Source organism: Rhinoraja longicauda, chromosome 32 (assembly GCF_053455715.1).
Source record: "Rhinoraja longicauda isolate Sanriku21f chromosome 32, sRhiLon1.1, whole genome shotgun sequence".
Classification (NCBI taxonomy): domain Eukaryota; kingdom Metazoa; phylum Chordata; class Chondrichthyes; order Rajiformes; family Arhynchobatidae; genus Rhinoraja; species Rhinoraja longicauda.
The window spans coordinates 648,602-669,965 of NC_135984.1; the positions used below are offsets into that span (position 1 = coordinate 648,602).

The 21,364-nt window shown below is 46.0% G+C and overlaps 1 protein-coding gene across 3 annotated transcripts in view; it reads right to left on the reverse strand.

The window, feature by feature from the left end:
* Nucleotides 1–21,364, reverse strand: part of usp28 (ubiquitin specific peptidase 28) — a 44,134-nt gene that overhangs the window by 20,520 nt on the left and 2,250 nt on the right. For 2 of the 3 annotated variants that reach the window (XM_078426976.1, XM_078426974.1), the window contains exons 2-12: nt 15,488–15,620; nt 13,774–13,957; nt 12,334–12,496; nt 11,289–11,375; nt 9,181–9,318; nt 7,862–7,932; nt 6,263–6,339; nt 5,327–5,475; nt 4,687–4,814; nt 4,198–4,293; nt 1,893–2,066 (exon numbers count right to left, since the gene is read on the reverse strand). In XM_078426976.1, coding sequence (XP_078283102.1) covers nt 1,893–2,066; nt 4,198–4,293; nt 4,687–4,814; nt 5,327–5,475; nt 6,263–6,339; nt 7,862–7,932; nt 9,181–9,297 — 812 coding nt within the window. In that variant the 5' untranslated portion in view covers nt 9,298–9,318; nt 11,289–11,375; nt 12,334–12,496; nt 13,774–13,957; nt 15,488–15,620. The remainder of the gene's footprint in view (nt 1–1,892; nt 2,067–4,197; nt 4,294–4,686; nt 4,815–5,326; nt 5,476–6,262; nt 6,340–7,861; nt 7,933–9,180; nt 9,319–11,288; nt 11,376–12,333; nt 12,497–13,773; nt 13,958–15,487; nt 15,621–21,364) is intronic. The other variant, XM_078426975.1, reaches the window with a different exon arrangement.

Genomic DNA, 21,364 nt, shown 5'->3' on the forward strand with positions numbered 1-21,364 from the left:
CAAGACCAGCAACCGCACGACTGCCGACGGCGACGCCTCGCTGGCTGAGGAACTTAACTGTTTCTTTGCTCGTTTCGAGGTGAAAGCTACAGTGGCAGACATTACACCCTCTCCAGCACCTGACAGCAACACCTTCACTGTGCAGGAGTATGATGTTAAGCGCGTGCTCAGAGCAGTGAATCCCAGGAAAGCTGCAGGCCCCGATGGTGTGACGGGCAGAGTGCTGAGGGAATGTGCAGACCAATTATCTGAGGTCTTCACAAAAATCTTCAACCTGTCCCTTTTAAAATCCACCATCCCTCCCTGCCTGAAGTCCGCCATAATCATCCCACTGCCGAAAAAGTCTGTCATCAGCGGTCTTAACGACTACCGTCCGGTAGCACTCACACCGGTCATCACAAAGTGCTTCGAGAGACTGGTCCTGCAGCACATCAAAGTCAGCCTCCCACCCACCTTCGACCCACACCAGTTTGCCTACAGAGCAAATAGGTCTACAGGGGATGCCATCGACACTGCTCTTCACACTGCACTGACCCACCTTGAACACCAGGGGAGCTATGTGAGGATGCTCTTCCTCGACTTCAGCTCTGCCTTTAACACGGTCATCCCGAGCAGACTGGTCACCAAACTTTCCGACCTTGGATTTTCCCAAACCATCTGCCAATGGATCAAGGACTTCCTGACCAACCGCCCCCAGACAGTCAAAATAGGCCCTCACCTCTCCTCCACCATTACACTGAGCACCGGCTCACCACAGGGCTGTGTGTTGAGCCCCATCCTTTACTCCCTCTACACTCACGACTGCGCCCCCACCCATCCCACCAACACCATCATCAAGTTCGCGGATGACACGACTGTGGTTGGACTCATCTCAGAAGGAGATGAGACAGACTATAGGGATGAAATCCAAAGGCTGGCAGCATGGTGTTCAGTGAACAATCTGGTCCTGAACTCCTCCAAAACAAAGGAACTTATAATTGACTTTAGAAAAACCAGTGGAGATTACGACCCACTCTACATCAATGGGGTCTGTGTGGAAAGGGTACCAGCTTTCAGGTTCCTGGGTACGCACATCGCAGAGGATCTCACCTGGTCTACCAACACCATCACCACAGTAAAGAAGGCACAGCAGAGACTCCACTTCCTGAGGATCCTCAGGAAAACCAACCTGCAGGAGAAGCTCATGTTGTCCTTCTATCGCTGCTCCATCGAGAGTGTGCTGGCATACTGTATAACCACATGGTATGCCAGCTGCTCAGAAAAGGACAGGAAGTCCCTTCAGAGGGTCATCACGACGGCCCAGAAAATCATCGGCTGCTCACTGCCCTCCCTGGAGCACCTGTTCAGCCTACGCTGCCTCAGTAGAGCAGGCAAAATAATAAAAGATCCATCCCACCCCGGCCACCGTCTTTTTGTTCATCTGCCCTCTGGTCGACGTTTCAGGTCGATCAAATCCCGAACAAACAGACTTAAGAACAGTTTTTACCCCAGGGCCATACGAGAACTGAACACTACCTTGCACTAGGCAACACCGTTAAAAAATCGGTCATATAATTGTATTTAATTGTATTTATGTATTTATTTGTTTTTGCATTTATTGCATATATGTTTGTACGCACCGTCAGGATTGGCTATTTTTTAATTTCGTTGTACTCGTTGCAATGACAATAAATGAATATTATTATTATTATTATTATTATTATTATTCTGGGAACAAATTACAAAATACACTGTCAAATTTCAGCTTTTGGGCAAACGGTTAATTTTCCTGGCAGTCAGTGTTCTTGGTCTTGCTAAACGTTCAGACCCAAACACTGGTGCATCAACTGTCTCACCGTTGACTTTGCGCCAAGCTTTGACATAAGTAGCTGCTCGCGTTCCATCTGTACTACCTGGTGTGCCCTGGCAGGGCGAGGCGAGGGTCGGCTGGTGACTTTGGGGGCGGGGTAGTCACTGTGTCTTGTGTTGGGGGCATGATGGATGGTTTAGTGCTGGCAAACTCCCAGACATACTGCAACATGTCGGCCAGCGGAAACCCAGTGTGTCCAGACCCGTAGGTCATGTACCTACAAAACACAAGGAAGAAAACATTCAACAGCGGAAACCCAGTGTGTCCTGACCCGTAGGTCATGTACCCACAAAACACAAGGAAGAAAACATTCAACAGGGATAACGGAAAAACACTAACATAGAATTACAGCCGAGAAATAAAACATTGAAATGGACCAGGACAGGTTTATGTGGTTTATGTGGAGAAGAAAAGTCAATATTGACCCGTTTGGTTCAATCAGCATTATCTTCTTTCTTTTTTTTTAACCATGTATTAAACTTCTTAAATACATCATGTAATTTACTGCAATGCTGTTACCTTGTGTTATTGAGTTCCATATTTCACCTTCCAAATTAACCCTTCGCTGATACAAATGTTTTTCTATCTTTCCTATTGCTTACGTTATTGACTATTGTACATTAATGACACCTTAGTTTCAAACCCTTCACAGCAGATACATTTATCCATACCTCCCCTGGAGAAGGCCTTCCACAATTCTTCCCAACCTTCCAGATTCATCCATGAACCAACAAGCTTCCCTCTCAAGGTGTTCGTGAGCAGAAGTCCACTTGAAAACCCTGGTGTATTTCCATCCCAGAACTGATTTACAGAACTGCCTCCCGTGTTGACCATTGAACTCTCTGGATTTGAGTTCAATCGGTCCTTGGGAAGGCTGGGAAAGGTGTCCTCTTTCACACTGACAAGGAACAGACAGAATTGGGGGGGAATAAACTCCAGCCTCCCCTGTGCTCCTTACAGATGTTAACTCGGGGAAGGATGTCAAAGCTTAGGAGAGTGATGTTCCTCGGTAGGAACCTGCGGACAATGAGGCCATTCAGTTACACCGTGAGAAGATGGATTATTCCTCTTAGCGCTGACAATGTTAATTATGAATGAAATATTATTATGTATAAACTGTTTGCACAGGCTGCAAGCTCATAGAACAAAGCAAACAGATTTAATTGGCAAGCGATCTCTTACCATTTACAATAATTCCAATTCAAACATTAAGCTGCAAAACATGTTTTATGATTAAACTAGTGGAAATCAAGTAAATTAAGAGTGAACCATCTTTGCTTTCTGATCAGTCACTCTGCCATCTACACTCTGCCATCTACACTCTGCCATCTACTCTCTGCCATCTACTCTCTGCCATCTACACACTGCCATCTACACTCTGCCATCTACACTCTGCCATCTACACTCTGCCATCTACACTCTGCCATCTACACTCTGCCATCTACACTCTGCCATCTACACTCTGCCATCTACACTCTGCCATCTACACTCTGCCATCTACTCTCTGCCATCTACTCTCTGCCATCTACACTCTGCCATCTACACTCTGCCATCTACTCTCTGCCATCTACACTCTGCCATCTACACTCTGCCATCTACTCTCTGCCATCTACTCTCTGCCATCTACACTCTGCCATCTACACTCTGCCATCTACTCTCTGCCATCTACACTCTGCCATCTACACTCTGCCATCTACTCTCTGCCATCTACACTCTGCCATCTACACTCTGCCATCTACACTCTGCCATCTACTCTCTGCCATCTACTCTCTGCCATCTACTCTCTGCCATCTACACTCTGCCATCTACACTCTGCCATCTACTCTCTGCCATCTACACTCTGCCATCACGATCCATCCATTTTTCTTTTCACCCAGTTTCTCAACTTTTGTCCATTCTCTAACCAGTCTCTGATGATCATTCCCATCAATGTTAACCTGCATTAACCTGCATTAACCTGCATTAACCTGCATTAACCTGCATTAACTCCAGGCACTGCGTAGGCAGCAGAATGTTACCAGCATAGTTCCCAGCCTCTGCACAACTTATGATAGACTAATGAATCCCATTTAGTTTATACCCCCTGTAAAGCATAAGGAATATATTAAGCGTTCAAAATCACCATCCACAGTAATCATTCTAGTCTGATCATCTTTAACCCAGTGTGGGGGTGGGGTGGGGGTGGGGATGGGGATGGGTGTGGGGGTGGGCAGGGCTTCGTTAATGGGCACGAGTGAGAGAATAGAATACAGGAAAATAACATGAGGATTGCTTGGATTCCTCTGAGAGTTAGGATAGGCTCAACAGGCCGAATGGTCTACGTGTTAAGAATAAATGAAGGCAGTAACCTCTCCAATCGCTGCTGGAGGACCGTTGATTGTTCTTTCAGCTTCTTCACCTCTTCTCTTCTGCTGCGGGTAAGCTCCTTGTTCTTGTGTAGGTACCTATGGGCACACACGCAGAAGGTGAAGGCCATGCAATGCCTGCCAAGCGACCAAAACCATACGGTTCACGACAATTACAATCTACCTTCCTGTAAGACTTGCCCCTGTCCCAGATCATGCTGACATTGCACAATGGGACAGGCAGCGTCTGGTGAGGAGATGGACAGATGATCTTTGGGTCAGGACCGTTCCATTAGTCTGAAGAAGGGTCCCAATCGGAGATCTCATTTATCCATTTCTCTCCACAGAGGCTGCCTGGCTGGCAGTTTCTGCAGTACTTTGATTTTTTACTCACACAGATGTCCTTCTGTGATTTTTGTTTAAGGTAGCCACCTTATTTCCAACAGTCATTAATTCCCCATGAATACATCGCACTGACATGGTTGAACTCACCTGTCCATATAAACAATGCGAGGAAATTCCAGTTTCTTGTGGATTTTTTCCGGCCTTCCCAAGGACTGATTGAACTCAAATCTAGAGAGTTCAAATGTTAATACAGGAGGCAGTTTTGTAAACCAGTTCTGCAAAAGGAAAGGCAGAGATAAATACACGACAGTTTTCATGTGGACTTCTGCTCATGGGAACCTTAGGAGAGAAACATGTTGGTTCATGAATTAATCTGGAAGGTTAGGAAGAAAAGATCTGGTGCATTGATATTGATTTTCATCTCTCAAATAAAATGGAATCATTATTGTTCTGCAAACATATCTCCTGCTCCTTTGACAAGGTCCTTCAACATAGCAATGAAATGAGTGGTCAGTTATGGGTGAAGTTCAGGGCACAAGGGGGTGAGCAGTGGGGAGGAAGCACGAACAGCGGACAAAGCCAGGTCCTGAAAGCCCCAGTGTTGTGCTTCTGGTGGTATTTCCGAGATAGAAGAGAAGAGTTTGGATCATTAACCAAACAGCTTCCAAACAGCGGAAGTTAGCCAGAGGTTTCCTCGATTCACCAGATGCTTTATTTCCCCTCCCATGATTGAACGTATAACCGCAGTACAGAGAGGGGCAGGCGTGGGCAGCACTGCTGTTCTCACCTCTTGGCCAGATCTGACGGACTGATCAGAATGCAGCGTTTCAATCTCTCCGACCACCATGGCTCCTTCTAGGCACTCGTGGAGATCGTCAAAGCCATTAACCTGAAGAGGATACTGTCCGAACGCTTCAATATTGGAGAACATCTTGCCTGTAAAAGTGCCAGGAAAAAACGTCTCTAATGTGGCTTCATGAAGCAGAGTTGACTCAACAGGGTGGCAGCAAGCACTCAGAGAAACACTCAAACGCTCACATTTCAATGGGAATGTAGTGGAGACAACATTACTGATGGTTCGCCCAGTGACGCTACACGGGTGGAGCTGAGAAATAAAAAAACCTATTGGTCACCTTGATGGGCGTGTACTACAGGCCCTCAAAACGTCAACTAGAATTAGTCGAGCAAATGTCAGGAGATTGCAGGCAGCTACAGGACTAATAAGGTTGTCATAGTAGGAGATTTTAACTTTCCCAACATTGAGACTGTCATAGTTGAAAAGATTAAAAACAGGGCAGAATTTGTCACATTGTTCAGGAAAGTTTCCTCAGGCAATGTGTAGAGGGTCCCACATGGAGACAGTGGCCCCTGTACATGTGTCAGAGGTATCTGCCTGGCCCCTGTACATGTGTATAAGTTCAGTCTGAAGAAGGGTCTCGACCCGAAACATCACCCATTCCTTCTCTCCTGAGATGCTGCCTGACCTGCTGAGTTACTCCAGCATTTTGTGAATAAACCCTGTACATGTGTCAGAGGTATCTGCCAAAAGATCCTTATAACCATAAGATACAGAAGCTCTTGTACATTATCAGCCCACTAGATGCGATTTACAGCCTTTGGACTCCCAACAGTCAATTACAAGCAATTCATAGAGAAATCACAGAATAAATGCAATTTGTTCAATTATGGAACGCATTGACAAATAGTGTTATGGAATCTGTACCATCATGAATGCCTTCAGCCAAAAATGTTCCGTAGAAGAGTTCCACCATTGGATTTTGAGTCTTTTTGTGTAAATTTCTGTAGAATTTAAAATATAAATATATTTAAGCATTCAAGAGATTTCTATTAATAGTTGATTGAGAGAAAATGCAAAATAAATGACGGTCTTACAACAGGTACTGGAACGGCTGACTCATAAGGTCATAAGGAATAGGAACAGAATTAGGCCATTCGACCCATCAAGTCTACTCCGCCATTCAATCATGGCTGATCTATCTCTCCCTCCGAACCCCATTCTCCTGCCTTCTCCCCATAACCCTGACACCCGGACTAATGTAGAATCGGTCTATTTCTGCCTTAAAAATATCCACTGACGTGGCCCCCACAGCTTTCTGTGGCAAGGAATTCCACAGATTCACCACCCTCTGACTAAAGAAATCTCTCCTCATCTCCTTCCTAAAAGAATGTCCTTTAATTCTGAGGCTGTGACTAGTCCTAGACTCTCCCACTAGTGGAAACATCCTCTCCATACTCGCTGGAGTTTAGAAGGATGAGGTAGAATCTCTGTGAAACTTACCAAAGAGTGAAAGACTTGGATAGAGTGGATGTGGAGATGTTTCCATTAGTGGGAGAGTCTAGGACCAGAGGGCAGAGCCTCAGTATTGAGACTAGTGTGGAGAGTCTAGGACCAGAGGGCACAGCCTCAGTATTCAAGGACATACCATTAGACAGGAAATGAGGAGGAATTTCTTTGGGTGGTGAATCTGTGGAATTCATTGCCATAGATGGCTGTGGAGGTCAAGTCTTTAGGTATTTTTAAAGCAGAGATTGATACTTAGTAAGAGTGTCAAAGGTTACAGGGAGAAGGCAGGAGAATTAGTTTGTCACGGTAAGATAGATCAGCCATGATTGAATGGTAAACTCGATGGGCCAAATGGCCTAATTCTGCTTCTATGTCTTATGATAAGAGGCATCAATGGGGGGAGCAGTGAGAACTTGAATATTATTGCTCAGGTGGCTGGAAGTGGATAGTATTGATGAATGGCAGTCTTTCCAACTGGATGTGATGTGCCAAATGGCGGTATTGATTATGCACATGGAGAAGCTTTGTAAAGTTTATACCAACAGTAAAGAAACTGCAATATGTTCCCGATGAAATCTGTACCAATTTTCTTAATAATTTTGAAAAATGATTGTAGATAAGAGCAGGGGTGGCACGGTGACACAGTGGTAAAGCTGCTTCCTCACAGCACCAGAGACCCAGGTCCGATCCTGACTGCCGGTGGGTTTTCCGTGAGATCTCCAGTTTCCTCCCATATTCCAAAGATCACAGGTTTGTAGATTAATTGGCTTGGTTTAATTGTAAATTGTCCCGTGTGTAGGATAGTGTTAGTGTGCGGGGATCGCTGGTCGGCGTGGACTCGGTGGGCTTAGGGCCTGTTTCCGTCTGTATCTCTAAACTAAAGCACGATTATGGTATTCCCATTCTTATTTTCATTTTAAATACAAGGTGTATTGAAGCGGAATCTGCTGCCTGCAAGTTCCTCTGCTGAGGCCCTTCACGTACAGAGAGCACTCAGGTGCATGGAGCTGAACTTACGTTGGGCTCACTGTCAACTGGAAAGCATCCTCCAACCAATCCAAGAGTTTGTGTGTAAACTCACTCACATCCTGGTGAAGAGAAGAGACAGGTGTAATGATGGAGTATTATCAAGCTGGACCACACAAAGGCTCTGCAGGTCATCTGATCTCATCTTCACAATTGCTCAACACAACCCAGCTGCTTCCAACTTGAACATCAATACAAGATGGCACCTGTGGGCAGACGCATTGCCTCTGTTGCACACGGGCTCGCTGGCCTAAAGTAAGTCAACAAAGGCCTGTTGGGATTCAACCCCTTAATATTATGATTCAAAGAAGAAACTGTTGCCATCTTTGTGAAACTGGCAACATAAATAGAGGGCAATCCCAGCTCCGATATCCCAACCTAAACAGGTTCATATCACCAAAATGTTGAAAATATTAATACATGGTAATACTCAACTGAACTGCTAACAGGAACAAATAGGATCATAGTCCATGTCTCAGCCTAAGGGAAACTTCACATGTACTGCACATAGAACCATCACATGTACTGCAACATAGAAACTTCACATGTACTGCACCATTTAACAGTACGACACACAAGTGTGTATGTGTGTGTGTGCGTGTGTTCTGTGGTCAAACATTAATCATTGTTTCAGGAGCTACGAGTGGAACCAACCTTGCCAAGTCAGGATCTTTCACACTTCACTTAACAACTCCTTCTCAGAAGATGAAATAGGTCTGAAAACATTTCCATATCTCCAGTTATGTTGTACAGATCAGTGCAGTTATAAATACTGAGACAGCTACGTTATAACTGCAAATGGATAAAACATTGCTTAAACTTTGAGAAGCAAATAAGTCAGTAACGGATAATGCATGAAATAACCCACAGGGCAGTATGAAACAGTACACATACTAATAACCCACAGGGCAGTACGAAACAGTACACATACTAATAGCCCACAGGGCAGTACGAAACAGTACACATACTAATAACCCACAGGGCAGTACGAAAAAGTACACATACTAATAGCCCACAGGGCAGTACGAAACAGTACGCATACTTAGACTGGGCATTCTGCATTATTAAAGATAGGTAATGCTGTCAATGCTTACCAAGACGTAGAACAACTCCTGAAACATCAGTGGCTGTGGCAAGTCCACAGGGAAAGTTAACCTCTCATTCTGGACCAGGCATGTTACAGTTCACCAAACCATCCCAGCAGTTTCCACATTTACCAGCAGTTGTAACTTTTGTTCAATTACTCACTCTATCCACCAGTGCTGAGATAGTTTCTATAATACTGGAGTAACTGCGATTCCCAGACTCACCTGCTGTGCTTCACTTGACCGAAATGCATCTTTCAGGAGTTCTACTGCACTTGATGGATCGACGTACTTGCGCTTGGAGGCAACCATCAATGCAAACAGGCAGCGGAGTTCCTGCATGAAGGCCAAGTTTCGCCGCTCCTGTTTGAGGAATAACACATTTAGAGGTGCTCCCCAGGCTGAATACACTCTCCAAGAGGGGCTAGAGTAACTGCTCAACATTGCTAGACACAGCCATGACATGTTCTCCAAAATGAACCATTTCCAAAGTGCAGGAGGGCTCCAAATGTGGTGAATTAATTTGTTGTCACTAGGGGGTGATTCATAGAAGTTACCTTCGATCATTTAAGCCCGTGTTCATTCCTGGTGACACTGCAGTTCAACTTTTCACTAGAAACAGAAAGTCTAATAACTGGCGGAGGTTCACTGAATGGCAACAAAGAGCGATCCTCTGTGAGGAGAGGGTTACAAGCTCTGTCTGACCAAACCCAATTACTCACTTTGTTAAATTAGGGTCGTGATTTTAAAATAGGGGAGGTGGTTTCATTACAAAGAATTCAAAACAAAAACAAGTAATACTCCTTCAGTATGAAGATTACCAAAATACAGCAAGCTGAATGGTTGAGAACTGTCCCCTGATATAAAGGGTCAGCTGTTAAGGACTGAAATATAGTGAAATATGTTCATTCAGTGGGTTGAGAACAGGGCTGTGGAGTCGGAGACACAAGAAATCACGGAGTTGGAGTTGGAGTTGGAGTCGGATGTTTTGGGTATCAGCTCCACAGCCCTGGTTGAAAGGATGTGCAAAAATATCCAAAGATTGACACAAAAAGCTGGAGTAACTCAGTGGGACAGGCAGCATCTCTGGAGAGAAGGAATGGGTGACGTTTCACAGAGTGCTGGAGTAACTCAGTGGGACAGGCAGCATCTCTGGAGAGAAGGAATGGGTGACGTTTCACAGAGTGCTGGAGTAACTCAGTGGGACAGGCAGCATCTCTGGAGAGAAGGAATGGGTAATGTTTCGAGTCGAGTCCTTCAGACTTCTTCAGTCTGTCTGTCCCGCTGAGTTACTCCAGCATTTTGTGCCTATCTTCGATATAAACCAGCATCTGCAGTTCCTTTATACAATCAATCTCGATATATTGATAATGAACTTCGCTAACATCCGGATAATTTTACTCATTCTTCTTTACAATTAGAACAATTCCTAAAATGCAATGAAATGTTCATTATCACTGTACAAATGCAGCTTTCCAAAAGATGAGATTCTGATTAACACGTTAAAAGTATATTAAATGTTTTAGATTTTTTTTTTAAACAGTGGGCATTACATGAAAGTGTCGTGAGGAGGAGCAAGGATACTGGTTGTTACACTGCCCATTAGAGATGCTAGGAAACAGAATGGTCCATAGTGTTCCCATTCTTCCTTTTGATACAGAACCAGGTTCTGGTTTAGTCCACCCGACTAAAGGAGTTTCTAATGTTAACTAATCAATACTTTCTTTCATTGAATGCCCCTTGATAGAGCGGAACATTTGGCCCAACTCCCTGTGTTGGTGTTAATGTTGCCCAGAGGTCTCCCCTCATTCCTCTTTCCTCACTCTATCCAAGTCACTCTCTTCTCTCGTGGTTCATGCAGCTCCCCCACATGACAACGATGCTATCGGCCTCAATTGCTTCATGCCACTGCCAGATGTTCTACATCCCAATGTAGAATACATTACACGCACTGTATGTGTGGCATATGCCGTATACAACTGTATATACAGTGAAGGAGTATTGTTTCAATATTCCTCTGAAGGAAAGAATCTTGCCAACTCTGTTTTTGGACTAACCATTGACTATTTTACGTTCTATGTCAAACTTGTCAGGTCAATATGGGAAGATCATCTCTCGCTCAGCAATACCAAATACCTTTACAATTTTAAAGGTTTCTACTCTTCAGCCTTCTCTCTATATCTGACAGTTCTTATACATTCCATTGTCGCCAGCTAGTTAAGCATCTTTATATCTTCATTAACAACATAACCTGTTCCCGTCTCCCCCACCCGCTCCACTCCCACAGCTTGTGAACCATTATTGTAATCTTTGCTTTTCCTTCATGAACTTACAGTGTGGCTTCTGCAGGTTTCGTGTAGATTTTGTGGCACCTTGTAGCTCAGTACAAGGCGACGGAACACGGGCAGTTGGAACAGCGACTGAAACAAAACATTAACGGACGTTAAAGCTGGAGAACATAATGGAGCTGAAACACACCCCACAGATTACACTGAATCACACTGACCCCTCACATTGACCCCCCCACACTGACCACACTGACCCCCCCCACACTGACCACACTAACGCACTGTATACCACACTGACCACACTGATTCACACGCTCGTTACCTGAATCACACTGACCCACACTAACGCACTGTACCACACTGACCACACTGACTCACACGCTCGTTACCTGAATCACACTGACCCACACTAACGCACTGTACCACACTGACCACACTGGTTCACACTAACGCACTGTACCACATTGACCACACTGATTCACACGCTCGTTACCTGAATCACACTGACCCACATTAACGCACTGTACCACACTGGTTCACACTAACGCACTGTACCACACTGACCACACTGGTTCACACTAACGCACTGTATCACACTGACCACACTAACGCACTGTACCACACTGCCCACACTGATTCACATGCTCGTTACCTGAATCACACTGACCACACTAACGCACTGTATACCACACTGACCACACTGATTCACACGCTCGTTACCTGAATCACACTGACCACACTAACGCACTGTATACCACACTGACCACACTGATTCACACGCTCGTTACCTGAATCACACCGACCCACACTAATGCACTGTACCACACTGGCCACACTGGTTCACACTAACGCACTGTACCACATTGACCACACTGACTCACACGCTCGTTACCTGAATCACACTGGTCCACACTAACGCACTGTACCACATTGACCACACTGACTCACACGCTCGTTACCTGAATCACACTGACCACACTAACGCACTGTTCCACACTGACTCACACTAACACACTGTACCACACTGACCACACTGGTTCACACTAACGCACTGTACCACATTGACCACACTGATTCACACGCTCGTTACCTGAATCACGGCACTGAACCAGCAGGTGTTGCCCACGTTTTTGAGACCCACAGGCCATTTGTCGTCCCGCTTGCGATCGTGTGGGTTGGGGGAATCCCCCCAGGCTTCACACCTCCTTCTTTTCAACCCAGCTTTGCTCTCACCACCATTCACATCCCCTGTTCTGCAAAGCAAGGGGGCAATCCCATCACCTCGCAGTGAACACCAGCAAAATTATGTTCAGGGACATGGGAACAAGTTACATAAAGAGACATGACTACAGCGGTGGAAGTGGGTGGTGTGCAAGGACGGGGCAGATTCCAGATCTCAAGGGCAATGCTGGTCTTACTGGAAAAACTGAGGCATCACATCTCAACAGTAAAAGCAGCAGTGGCACAAGCAATGATGGCAACATTGTGAAGCAAAGACACAGTTGGAATGTGTTTCTAAAGTACATCGCTTCATTTGAGGAGGTTTCTAGGTCTCCTCCACCTACTGCGGGAATGGACCCTATGAGAAATATTAGAGTCACCTCCCCATTGACAGCCTAAGCCCCCCACCCATTGACAGCCCAATCCCCCCACCCATTGACAGTCCAAGCCCCCCACCCATTGACAGCCTAAGCCCCCCACCCATTGACAGCCTAAGCCCCCCACCCATTGACAGCCTAAGCCCCCCACCCATTGACAGCCCAAGCCCCCCACCCATTGGCAGCCCAAGCCCCCCACCCATTGGCAGCCCAAGCCCCCCACCCATTGACAGCCCAAGCCCCCCACCCATTGACAGCCCAAGCCCCCCCCCATTGACAGCCCAAGCCCCCCCCCATTGACAGCCCAAGCCCCCCACCCATTGACAGCCCAAGCCCCCCACCCATTGACAGCCTAAGCCCCCCACCCATTGACAGCCCAAGCCCCCCACCCATTGACAGCCCAAGCCCCCCACATCGCTGTGTCTGCAGATTGGATATCACGGAATGCTGACTTCCCAATCCTGACCATCTTTCAATCACATCTCCTCAAAGTTAACATCATATTCCCATGTGCCAATCAATGTTTTAAGTTCATCTGGTTTACTTGTAAAACTTCCGATAAAACAGGCCCTATCATGCCTTGCTTTCCTGCCCAGTATCTCATGAAGTCTGTCTGAACTGTGTCATGGTCTGAGGATTTCCCTCCACATTTGACCGTTCCTCATCCCCTAACATGTTCCCACAGTTCTATTCTCCTTCCAAATTATTTTAAATGCACCTGAATAGCAATTACGAGCCCAGACCTCCAGGCCAATGCTAGACAAGGATGTGTATGGGGTCCATACGAGTAAGGGGCCTGATTCTCGGCGGTCCCAGTTTGTGTATGGGGGTCGTATGGGCTAGGGTCCTGATTCTCGTATGGGCTAAGGTCGTGATTCTCGTACGGGTTAGGGTCCTGATTCTCGTACGGGTTAGGGTCCTGATTCTCGTACGGGCTAGGGTCCTGATTCTCGTATGGGCTAGGGTCCTGATTCTCGTACAGGTTAGGGTCCTGATTCTCGTACTGGTCAGGGTCCTGATCCTCGGTCTCAGTTTCCTTCTTGTTGCTTTCCCTCAGGCTCAGAGCGATGGCCTTTTGCAGGTCCTCCTTTTCATCACCAGTCAGATCGACGACACCTGAAAGACACAGTGGAAATGTACCCGAGGCCTGGCTTATAGAATGGGGAAAGGGGCCAAAATAACCAGACTTCATTTGTTCAACCCTGTTTTAAGCTTGAGTTTAGTTTATTATCAGCTGTACAGAGGTACAGTGAAAAGATTTTTGTTGCATGCTAACTAGTCAGCGGAAAGACAATACATGATTACGATCAAAACGTCCACTGTAGACACACACATGATAAAGGGAATAATGTGAATAACGTTTAGTGCAAGATAAAGTCCAGCAAAGTCTGATAAGATGACCTACACACTTTTTAACCACCATTAAGGGCACGGAGAGGTTTCTGAATAATCATTCTCACCAACCAGAGATTGTTTAGACTGAAAGTGTCAGACTCAGGGACCAGAGAGGAGATGGCAACATCATGTTGAGTTGCCAATGCCAACACTGCACACATTAACCTTCTGATGACACTGTAAGTGGCTCGATTGTAATCATGTATCGTCATTGACTGGTTAGCACGTAACAAATGCTTTTCACTGTGCTTCGGTACACCTGACAATATGAACTGACCAGTCTGTTCTGTTCTGTGTAGTGGACTGACCATCTTTCCCTCTACATTTGATCATTCCTCATCCCCCAACATATTCCCAGTGTTCTATTAGAAACATAGAAAAATAGATGCAGGAGAAGGCTATTCGGCCCTTCGAGCCAGCACCACCATTCAATTTGATCATGGCTGATCATCCAAAATCAGTACCCGTTCCTGCTTTCTCCCCACATCCCTTGATTCCGTTAGCCCCAAGAGCTAAATCTAACTCTCTCTTCAAAACATCCAGTGAATTGGCCTCCACTGCCTTCTGTGGCAGAGAATTCCACAGATTTACAACTCCCTGGGTGAAAATGTTTTTCCTCATCTCAGTTCTAAATGGCCTACCCCTTATTCTTAAACTGTGGCCCCTGGTTCTGGACTCCCCCAACACCGGGAACATTTTTCCTGCATCTTGCATGTCCAATTCCTTCATTTTTTTTATAAGTTTCTATAAGATCCCCTCTCATCCTTCGAAATTCCAGTGAATACAAGCCCAGTCGATCAATTCTTTCAACATATGTCAGTCCCGCCATCCCGGGAATTAACCTAGTGAATCTACGCTACACTCCCTCAATAGCAAGAATGTCCTTCCTCAAATTAGGAGACCAAAACTGCACACAATACTCCAGGTGTGGTCTCATCAGGGCCCTGTACAACTGCAGAAGGACCTCCTTGCTCCTAAACTCAAATCCTCTCGCAATGAAGGCCAACATTCTATTAGCTTTCTTCACTGCCTGCTGTACCCGTGTGCTTACTTTCAGTGACTGATGTACAAGCACACCTAGGTCTCGTTGCACCTCCCCTTTTCTCCTGCCAAATTTGTTTAAACGCACCTGAATAGCAAATGCAAGCCCTGCCCCTCAAGGATGTAGTGTATGGAGTTGGTATTGGTTGGGGTCATGATTCGCGGCAGTCCCAGCTACCTAGCTTGCAAACGTCAGGCATAAATACTTACTGGCCCGTGACTGGTTATCTGTGGCTCTGTTACTCTCATTCTCAGCCTCATTGGCCGACGATTCATCATCTGCTTCCCTGGCACTTTCCCCAGTGAGAAAGCTCACCGCCTGATTGATGTCTCCACCACTGATCTGTAATAGAGGGGGCAGGCAGTGACCATGTTAAAGATTACAGCAACAAGTCAGCACGCTCATGATCAATACGTCAATACGATCCCAGTAATGGGTGGGTTCACATATGATGAGCATTTGACGACACTGGGCCTGTACTCGCTGGAGTTTAGGATGAGGGGGGACCTCATTGGAACATCGAATAGCGAAAAGCCTGAATAGAGTGGATGTGGAGAGGATGTTTCCACAAGTGAGAGTCTTGGACCAGAGGCCACAGCCTCAGAATAAAAGGACGTACCTTTAGGAAGGAGATGAGAAGGGATTTCTTTAGTAAGAGGTGGTGAATCTGTGGAATTCATTGCAACATATGGCTGTGGAGGCCATCAATGGGTATTTTTAAAGCGGAGATGGACAGATTCTTGATTAGTGCGGGTGCCAGGGGTTATGGGGAGAAGGCAGGAGAATGGGGGTTTGAGGGAAAGATAGATCAGCCATGATTAAATGGCAGAGTGGACTTGATGGGTTGAATGGCCTAATTCAGCTCCTAGAACTTATGAACCAGAAAAAAAGCAGGAAATGCCAACAGGTCTGCTTACAATTCCCAGGGGATTCATTGCACCTAAACGTGCTTCCATCACACCTGGTTTCACAATGTCATCCACAGAAATGTAACTGTTTAAATTCCTGTATTTCCCATTAGACAGGGAACCGCTCAGGCCTCGTTTAGTTTAGTTTAGAGATAAAGCATGGAAACAGGCCCTTCGGCCCACACCGACCAACGATCACCGGTACACTGACAGTACTCTACACACACTAGGGACAATTTACAGAAACCAATTAACCTACACACCTGCATGTCTTTGGAATGTGGGAGAAAACCGGAGCACCCGGAGAAAACCCATGTGGTCACAGGGAGAATGTGCAAACTCTGTACTGACAGCACCTGTAGTCAGGGTCGAACCTGGATCTCTGGTGCAGTAGTATAGCCACCCTGCCACACACTTCCCTTGTCACCTGACTGTTGTGAAAGTATGTTAAATTGGGTGAAAGGGAACATGTGCTGAAAAGTGTTTCAATAATGTGGGGGGGAAGCCTTTGGTAATACTCCAGAGTTATGTCTGGGCGTCCTGTGAATGTTCCTCCTCTAACCAGTGGAATTAAACATGAATTAACAGATTTGTTCAAGAAACAAGGGTGTCTAATTGTCTTATATATCCAAACAGAACAATTAAATTCTTACTTGCCACAGCATAACACATCTGTAGATAACAGGTTGTGTTATTTTGTGATACCTTCTGTAGATAACAAAATGTTCAATAAATAAAAATATTAATGCAAAACAAACCAAAAACGCACCAACTAGGAGTAGAAACAAGGAACTGCAGATGTTGGTTCATACACAAAAAGACACAAAGTGCTGGAGTAACTCAACGGGTCAGGCAGCATCTCCAGAGAACATGGATATGTGACGTTTTGGAGTCTCAACCAGAAACGTCACTTATTCACCCACGTTCTCCAGAGATGATGGACCCGCTTGGTTACTCCAGCACTTTGTGTAAAAGCCCAAAGTCCCGAGTATAACTATGACAGTTTGTAGTTTGTAGTTAGGTTGGTGTTTGTGGCGTTTAATAGACTGATGGTGTTGGGAAGAAGCTATTCCTGATCCAGGTGGGCATGGTTTTCAAACTTCTATACCTTCATCTTAATGGCAGGAATGAAATGAGTGTGTGGCCAGGATGGTGTAGGTCGTTGGTGATGCTGGCTAACTTGTACCTGTGGTGGACCATCGATGGTGGGCAGGTGAGTACCTGTGGTGGACTATCGATGTGGGCAGGTGAGTACCTGTGGTGGACCATCGATGTGGCCAGGTGAGTACCTGTGGTTGGCGATCGATGTGGGGAGGTGAGTACTCATGATGGACCATCGATGTGGGCAGGTGAGTACCTGTGGTGGACCATCGATGTGGGCAGGTGAGTACCTGTGGTGGACCATCGATGTGGGCAGGTGAGTACCTGTGGTGGACCATCGATGTGGCCAGGTGAGTACCTGTGGTTGGCGATCGATGGTGGCCAGGTGAGTACTGATGGTGTTGGGAAGAAGCTATTCCTGAACCAGGTGGGCATGGTTTTCAAACTTCTATACCTTCATCTTAATGGCAGGAATGAAATGAGTGTGTGGCCAGGATGGTGTAGGTCGTTGGTGATGCTGGCTAACTTGTACCTGTGGTGGACCATCGATGGTGGGCAGGTGAGTACCTGTGGTGGACTATCGATGTGGGCAGGTGAGTACCTGTGGTGGACCATCGATGTGGCCAGGTGAGTACCTGTGGTTGGCGATCGATGTGGGGAGGTGAGTACTCATGATGGACCATCGATGTGGGCAGGTGAGTACCTGTGGTGGACCATCGATGTGGGCAGGTGAGTAGACAATAGACAATAGGTGCAGGAGTAGGCCATTCAGCCCTTCGAGCCAGCACCGCCATTCAATGCGATCATGGCTGATCACTCTCAATCAGTACCCCGTTCCTGCCTTCTCCCCATACCCCCTAACTCCGCTATCCTTAAGAGCTCTATCCAGCTCTCTCTTGAAAGCATCCAACGAACTGGCCTCCACTGCCTTCTGAGGCAGAGAATTCCACACCTTCACCACCCTCTGACTGAAAAAGTTCTTCCTCATCTCCGTTCTAAATGGCCTACCCCTTATTCTTAAACTGTGGCCCCTTGTTCTGGACTCCCCCAACATTGGGAACATGTTATCTGCCTCTAATGTGTCCAATCCCCTAATTATCTTATATGTTTCAATAAGATCCCCCCTCATCCTTCTAAATTCCAGTGTATACAAGCCCAATCGCTCCAGCCTTTCAACATACGACAGTCCCGCCATTCCGGGAATTAACCTAGTGAACCTACGCTGCACGCCCTCCATAGCAAGAATATCCTTCCTCAAATTTGGAGACCAAAACTGCACACAGTACTCCAGGTGCGGTCTCACCAGGGCCCGGTACAACTGTAGAAGGACCTCTTTGCTCCTATACTCAACTCCTCTTGTTACGAAGGCCAACATTCCATTGGCTTTCTTCACTGTCTGCTGTACCTGCATGCTTCCTTTCATTGACTGATGCACTAGGACACCCAGATCTCGTTGAACTCCCCCTCGTCCTAACTTGACACCATTCAGATAATAATTTGCCTTTCTATTCTTACTTCCAAAGTGAATAACCTCACACTTATCTACATTAAACTGCATCTGCCATGTATCCGCCCACTCACACAACCTGTCCAAGTCACCCTGCAGCCTTATTGCATCTTCCTCACAATTCACACTACCCCCCAACTTAGTATCATCTGCAAATTTGCTAATGGTACTTTTAATCCCTTCGTCTAAGTCATTAATGTATATCGTAAATAGCTGGGGTCCCAGCACCGAACCTTGCAGTACCCCACTGGTCACTGCCTGCCATTCCGAAAGGGACCCATTTATCCCCACTCTTTGCTTTCTGTCTGTCAACCAATTTTCTATCCATGTCAGTACCCTACCCCCAATACCATGTGCCCTAATTTTGCCCACTAATCTCCTATGTGGGACCTTGTCGAAGGCTTTCTGAAAGTCGAGGTACACCACATCCACTGACTCTCCCTTGTCAATTTTCCTAGTTACATCCTCAAAAAATTCCAGTAGATTTGTCAAGCATGATTTCCCCTTCGTAAATCCATGCTGACTCGGAATGATCCCGTTACTGCTATCCAAATGCTCAGCAATTTCGTCTTTTATAATTGACTCCAGCATCTTCCCCACCACTGATGTCAGACTAACTGGTCTATAATTACCCGTTTTCTCTCTCCCTCCTTTCTTAAAAAGTGGGATAACATTTGCTATCCTCCAATCCACAGGAACTGATCCTGAATCTATAGAACATTGAAAAATGATCTCCAATGCTTCCACTATTTCTAGAGCCACCTCCTTAAGTACTCTGGGATGCAGACCATCAGGCCCTGGGGATTTATCAGCCTTCAGTCCCATCAGTCTACCCAAAACCATTTCCTGCCTAATGTGGATTTCCTTCAGTTCCTCCATCACCCTAGGTTCTCCGGCCGCTAGAACATTTGGGAGATTGTGTGTATCTTCCTCAGTGAAGACAGATCCAAAGTAACGGTTTAACTCGTCTGCCATTTCTTTGTTCCCCATAATAAATTCCCCTGCTTCTGTCTTCAAGGGACCCACATTTGCCTTGACTATTTTTTTTCCTCTTCACGTACCTAAAAAAACTTTTGCTATCCTCCTTTATATTATTGGCTAGTTTACCCTTGTACCTCATCTTTTCTCCCCGTATTGCCTTTTTAGTTAACTTTTGTTGCTCTTTAAAAGAGTCCCAATCCTCTGTCTTCCCACTCTTCTTTGCTATGTTATACTTCCTCTCCTTAATTTTTATGCTGTCCTTGACTTCCCTTGTCAGCCACAGGTGTCTCTTACTCCCCTTAGAGTCTTTCCACCTCTTTGGAATAAATTGATCCTGCAACCTCTGCATTATTCCCAGGAATACCTGCCATTGCTGTTCTACCGTCTTCCCTGCTAGGGCCTCCTTCCAGTCAATTTTGGCCAGCTCCCGCCTCATGCCTCTGTAATCCCCTTTGCTATACTGTAATACCGACACTTCCGATTTTCCCTTCTGCCTTTCCATTTGCAGAGTAAAACTTATCATGTTGTGATCACTGCCTCCTAATGGCTCTTTTACCTCTAGTCCCCTTATCAGATCAGGATCATTACACAACACTAAATCCAGAATTGCCTTCTCCCTGGTAGGCTCCAGTACAAGCTGTTCTAAGAATCCATCTCGAAGGCACTCTACAAACTCTCTTTCCTGGGGTCCATTTCCAACCTGATTTTCCCAGTCTACCTGCATGTTGAAATCTCCCATAACCACCGTAGCATTACATTTTTGACACGCCAATTTTATCTCCTGATTCAACTTGCACCCTATGTCGAGGCTACTGTTTGGGGGCCTATAGATAACTCCCATTAGGGTCTTTTTACCCTTACAATTTCTCATTTCTATCCATACTGATTCAACATCTCCTGATTCTATGTCACCCCTTGCAAGGGAATGAATATCATTCCTTACCATCAGAGCAACCCCACCCCCTCTGCCCACCTGTCTGTCTTTTCTATACGTTGTGTACCCCTGAATATTCAGTTCACAGCCCTGGTCCTCTTGTAACCATGTCTCAGTGATCCCTACAACATCATACTTGCCCATGACTAACTGAGCCTCAAGCTCATCCACTTTATTTTTTATACTACGCGCATTTAAGTACAACACTTTAACTTCTGTATTTACCTCCCCTCTCACATCGTTCACAATTGGCCCTGCCCTTAATTTCTTTTCCCCTCTAGAGCTTCTGTTCCCAGTCTTCCGAGAGTCTTTTGCAATATCTCCTGTATTCCCTTTTACCTCATCTTCATATTCACAATTTGTTAACCCCTCCCCCCCACTACTTAGTTTAAAGCCACAGGTGTCACACTAGCAAACCTGCCTGCCAGAATGTTTGTCCCCCTGCTGTTAAGATGCAACCTGTCCCTTTTGTACAAGTCACCCCTAGCCCAGAAGAGATCCCAGTGGTCCAGAAATCTAAATCCCTGCTCTCTGCACCAGTCCTTCAGCCATAAATTCATACCCTCTATCTCTCTGTTCCTGGCCTCACCAGCACGAGGTACCGGTAGCAGTCCAGAGATAACCACCTTCGACGTCCTACTTCTCAGTGTTTTTC